Source organism: Colobus angolensis, unplaced genomic scaffold (genome assembly GCF_000951035.1).
Source record: "Colobus angolensis palliatus isolate OR3802 unplaced genomic scaffold, Cang.pa_1.0 Scaffold14, whole genome shotgun sequence".
In the NCBI taxonomy this organism is placed as follows: domain Eukaryota; kingdom Metazoa; phylum Chordata; class Mammalia; order Primates; family Cercopithecidae; genus Colobus; species Colobus angolensis.
The window spans coordinates 16,603,034-16,606,582 of NW_012114488.1; the positions used below are offsets into that span (position 1 = coordinate 16,603,034).

Genomic DNA, 3,549 nt, shown 5'->3' on the forward strand with positions numbered 1-3,549 from the left:
TCACTGCAGCCTCTATCTCTTGGGCTCAACTGATCCTCTTGCCTCAGCCTCCTGTGTAGCTGGGATCACAGGCGTGCACCACCATGCCCAGTTCATTTTTTTTTCTTATTAGTAGAGATGAGGTCTTGCTATGTTGCCCAGGCTAGTCTTGAACTCCTAGGCTCAAGTGATCCTCCTCTTTTGGCCTCCAAAAGTGCTGGAATTACAGTTGTGAGCCACCATGCCCAGCCTACAGTTACTGAAATTTTTCTTTTTTTTGTTTTGAGACGGAGTCTCTCTCTGTTGCCCAGGATGGAGTGCAGGAGCATAACCTCGGCTCACTGCAACCTCCATCTCCTGGGTTCAAGCGACTCTACTGCCTCAGCCTCCTGAGGAGCTGGGACTACAGGCGTGTGCCACCATGCCCAGCTAATTTTTTTTTTTTTTTTTAAGTACAGACAGCATTTCACTATGTTGGCCAGGCTGGTCTTGAACTCGATGTTGGCTTACATTCTTTTTAAAAAGTTTGACATCGAGTAGATTTTAATTAAATGGAGATTTTTACTGAAAATTTTTTTAAAAATAAAATTCTGTATTTGTAATGTAAGTCAGGAGTAAATACAGGTTTTGGATAAATGTGTACGCTTCCTAAGTCAATTCTCAGAGTCACTTTTAAGATCACTCTAGCTGTTTGAGGTATCCAACTTGGGAAATTCAGAGCCTCAGCATTTTGAAAGAAAATCCTTTCTCAACTTTAATCTGATGAAAAGTAAATCTTTCCTTGACAGTCCACCATGATATGCCACAAAGTTAAATGCACCATCTGGCAAAATCAAACTAGAACAGGTTCAAAATTTACAACTATCTAACGACATTGAACTATTTGGTCAAAATAGAACCTAACTGGCAATTTTGACTTTCACACCGCAAGAATGTACTGAGAACTTTGGTATTCCCCAGGGCAATTTTTTTTCTTTTTTTAGTGCAAATGACAAACACAATTACCATTTAAAGTCAATTCTAGATTCATAAAGACAATGAATATTCCAGGTTTTCAGAACAATCTATTGTCGCATCAGAAAAACAGAATGACCATAACATCATTTGGAGTCAATTAAAGTTGAATCCTGAAGGAAAATAATAAAATATGCTCAGTTCTTATGAGTCACACATTGAATAACAGCACTTTTCAAAGTCAAAGTTAGTTCCCATTTTCCAGGATGAAAATGACTGTGAGTCATTAGGTGATTAGCTATTAGGTGATTAAAACAATTATTAATAAATTGGGGAAAGGGTCTCAAATTTGGTGCCCCCCAAAAAGGTGGTAACATGATTGACTAGTTTTAAAATTATGTAAAGGTTTCAGTTATTTATGTAGATGTTTCAGAGATAATATGTCTCAGAATATCAGGACAACCACCTACTCTTGATGCCTTAAGATAGAAAAACAGGTTAGTATGGAGTTCAGTCTTGACTAGTTAGGTGCCTAGCATCCCATATCCCAGTACCTTCCTGGCTTTCAGCATCATAAAGTTAGGTAGCTCAGTTCCCTATGAAAGGAGGCAAGCGCCAGCCAACACAACTTCAGTAAGAAGACACGGTACCTTGGTGATCACCAACAAATCACAGCTGAATGTAAGAAACCAATCTTCAGACACTGTAGTAGCAAGGTACTGAAAGGCCATCTTTTCCTTACCCTCTATCTACCATGTATGATTCCAAGCAAGTCTTTTAACTCTTGCAGTTTCAAGTCAGCAAAAAGATAATTTTGCCTGCCTCACAAAGTGCTGCAAATATTAATGCTTTCAGCACAACAAAAATGCTACAAATAGATTTTTCAAACAAAATATGAACATAATATGAACATAAAAGGCAACTTCAATGTGCACTTAGAAAAGATTAAATTCTACTAACTATCTTCAAAGGCAGAAAATATTTATAGCACTATATTCTAGTTAGATAGAACACCCTGTTATACACAATGAAGTACACTATTGTGGAGATACTGAAAAGTTTTTCTGTGTTAAGCTTAGTAACTACAAGAAACAAAATATTTAGAGGCAGAAAGTTGGAGACAACTAAAAAAATTAAAAACACTATCTTCAGTCTTGTTTTGCTGAAGGACCTACTAACACAATTTTGACGAGCAAGAAACAAATATATAATGATCTAAACTGCTAAACAATATATTCAAAGGATTCAATACTACATACAAGACCATAAGAGACCTTGAACGTTTTACTGTACTGTACAAACTGTGACAATGCTCATCTCCACATCACAGGGCTTTTACACATTTTCTGTTTCATCTCTACCAGCTTATTTCTGACATACAATACACAAAAATATTTCCAGCAAACATGACTCAACGTTGAATTGGAAAAGCTACACATAAAAGAGCCATGTAAAAATAAGCTGTGCCTGGGACACACTATTATTATTACTTTTAGCCTTTAGGAGTTAGACATTCTGGTAGCTTGGACAAATTCTGCCACTGAAAAAGTCCTAAAAATACTGAACTTTTAAACTATGTGTCTGCTTAAGATACCTTAAGACCTAAAAGCACTGTAAGAAACACACCTACCCAAACCCGTAAAATGTACCTCGACCTTATCACAAGCCAACCTGCGAACTTGCCTAATCAGATGCTACTCGAATGAATTAAAATGTATCCACCTTGAAAAGATTTTTCGCTCATAATTTTAAATTACGGTTTTAAATGACCACAACATGTTTATCGTAGAAAACTTAATGGTCAAAATTTTAAAATCCAAAAAACGAGACCTTGTGATGGATCACTTATCTTCCGAATACTTATCTTCCGAAACAATGGAATTAACTAAAACTAGATAAAATAGGTACAAATACAACTTCTAACTGTAACATACTAACCGAAAAATTTCCCTACCAGACTAAACAGTTTTTGTTTTTTTTTTTTACATAATCAGTTATGCTAGTCCTTGATAATGTTAAGCTAGTCCTTTGGGATCAACCAACCAAGTGACTTCCTTATCAAAACAAGAACTTGGCCTTTTCCACTACGTGTACACTGACTTACGAAAAAAGGTTAAAAAAAATGTAGTAACTGTCTCACAGGGATCCAAGGTAAGACTTGGATTTCACAAAAATCTGCAAATAATTCGGTTTCTTTCCTCAGAATGCATGCACTCATTTAAAAATGGAAGTCTACAAGGGAACGTAGCCGCAGTAACATCTTACTGCGTGACATGAAATGTAGGGAACGAACGTTTCTTTTCTTCCTTGCTGACCTCGGGAGAGGCCCAAGGGAGGTGGAGGGAGCGACACCGAGGCGAGGAAATAACGAGCGCCGCCGCTCAGCCCGGGGAGGGCATCCTCCGGCCTCCGTGAGTGGCCGGTCGCTCCAGCCGCCGGAGCACCCCTCTCACCCCGGGCCCTGGGGACGGAGGACGCAGATAAAATGGCCTCGACGCGGCGGAAGTGTTCCCCGCTGGCGGGAAGGTAGAGCGGTAAAGAGACTGGTGCCGCACCGGGCCCTAGCGGCCTTTCGGGCCCTGCCAGCCCCTTACCGGCCGGGGGCGGCTGCGCCCC

The 3,549-nt window shown here is 39.5% G+C and overlaps 2 protein-coding genes across 4 annotated transcripts in view; both read right to left on the minus strand.

Annotated features, from left to right (window-relative positions):
• The window catches only part of WTAP (Wilms tumor 1 associated protein), a 40,775-nt gene that overhangs the window by 25,952 nt on the left and 11,274 nt on the right, over window positions 1-3,549 (minus strand). The gene's annotated exons all lie outside the window — the stretch shown is intronic.
• The window catches only part of LOC105506815, a 1,845-nt gene continuing 1,207 nt past the window's right edge, over window positions 2,912-3,549 (minus strand). The window contains exon 3 of the mRNA XM_011935095.1: window positions 2,912-3,540. Coding sequence (XP_011790485.1) covers window positions 3,166-3,540 — 375 coding nt within the window. The 3' untranslated portion in view covers window positions 2,912-3,165. The remainder of the gene's footprint in view (window positions 3,541-3,549) is intronic.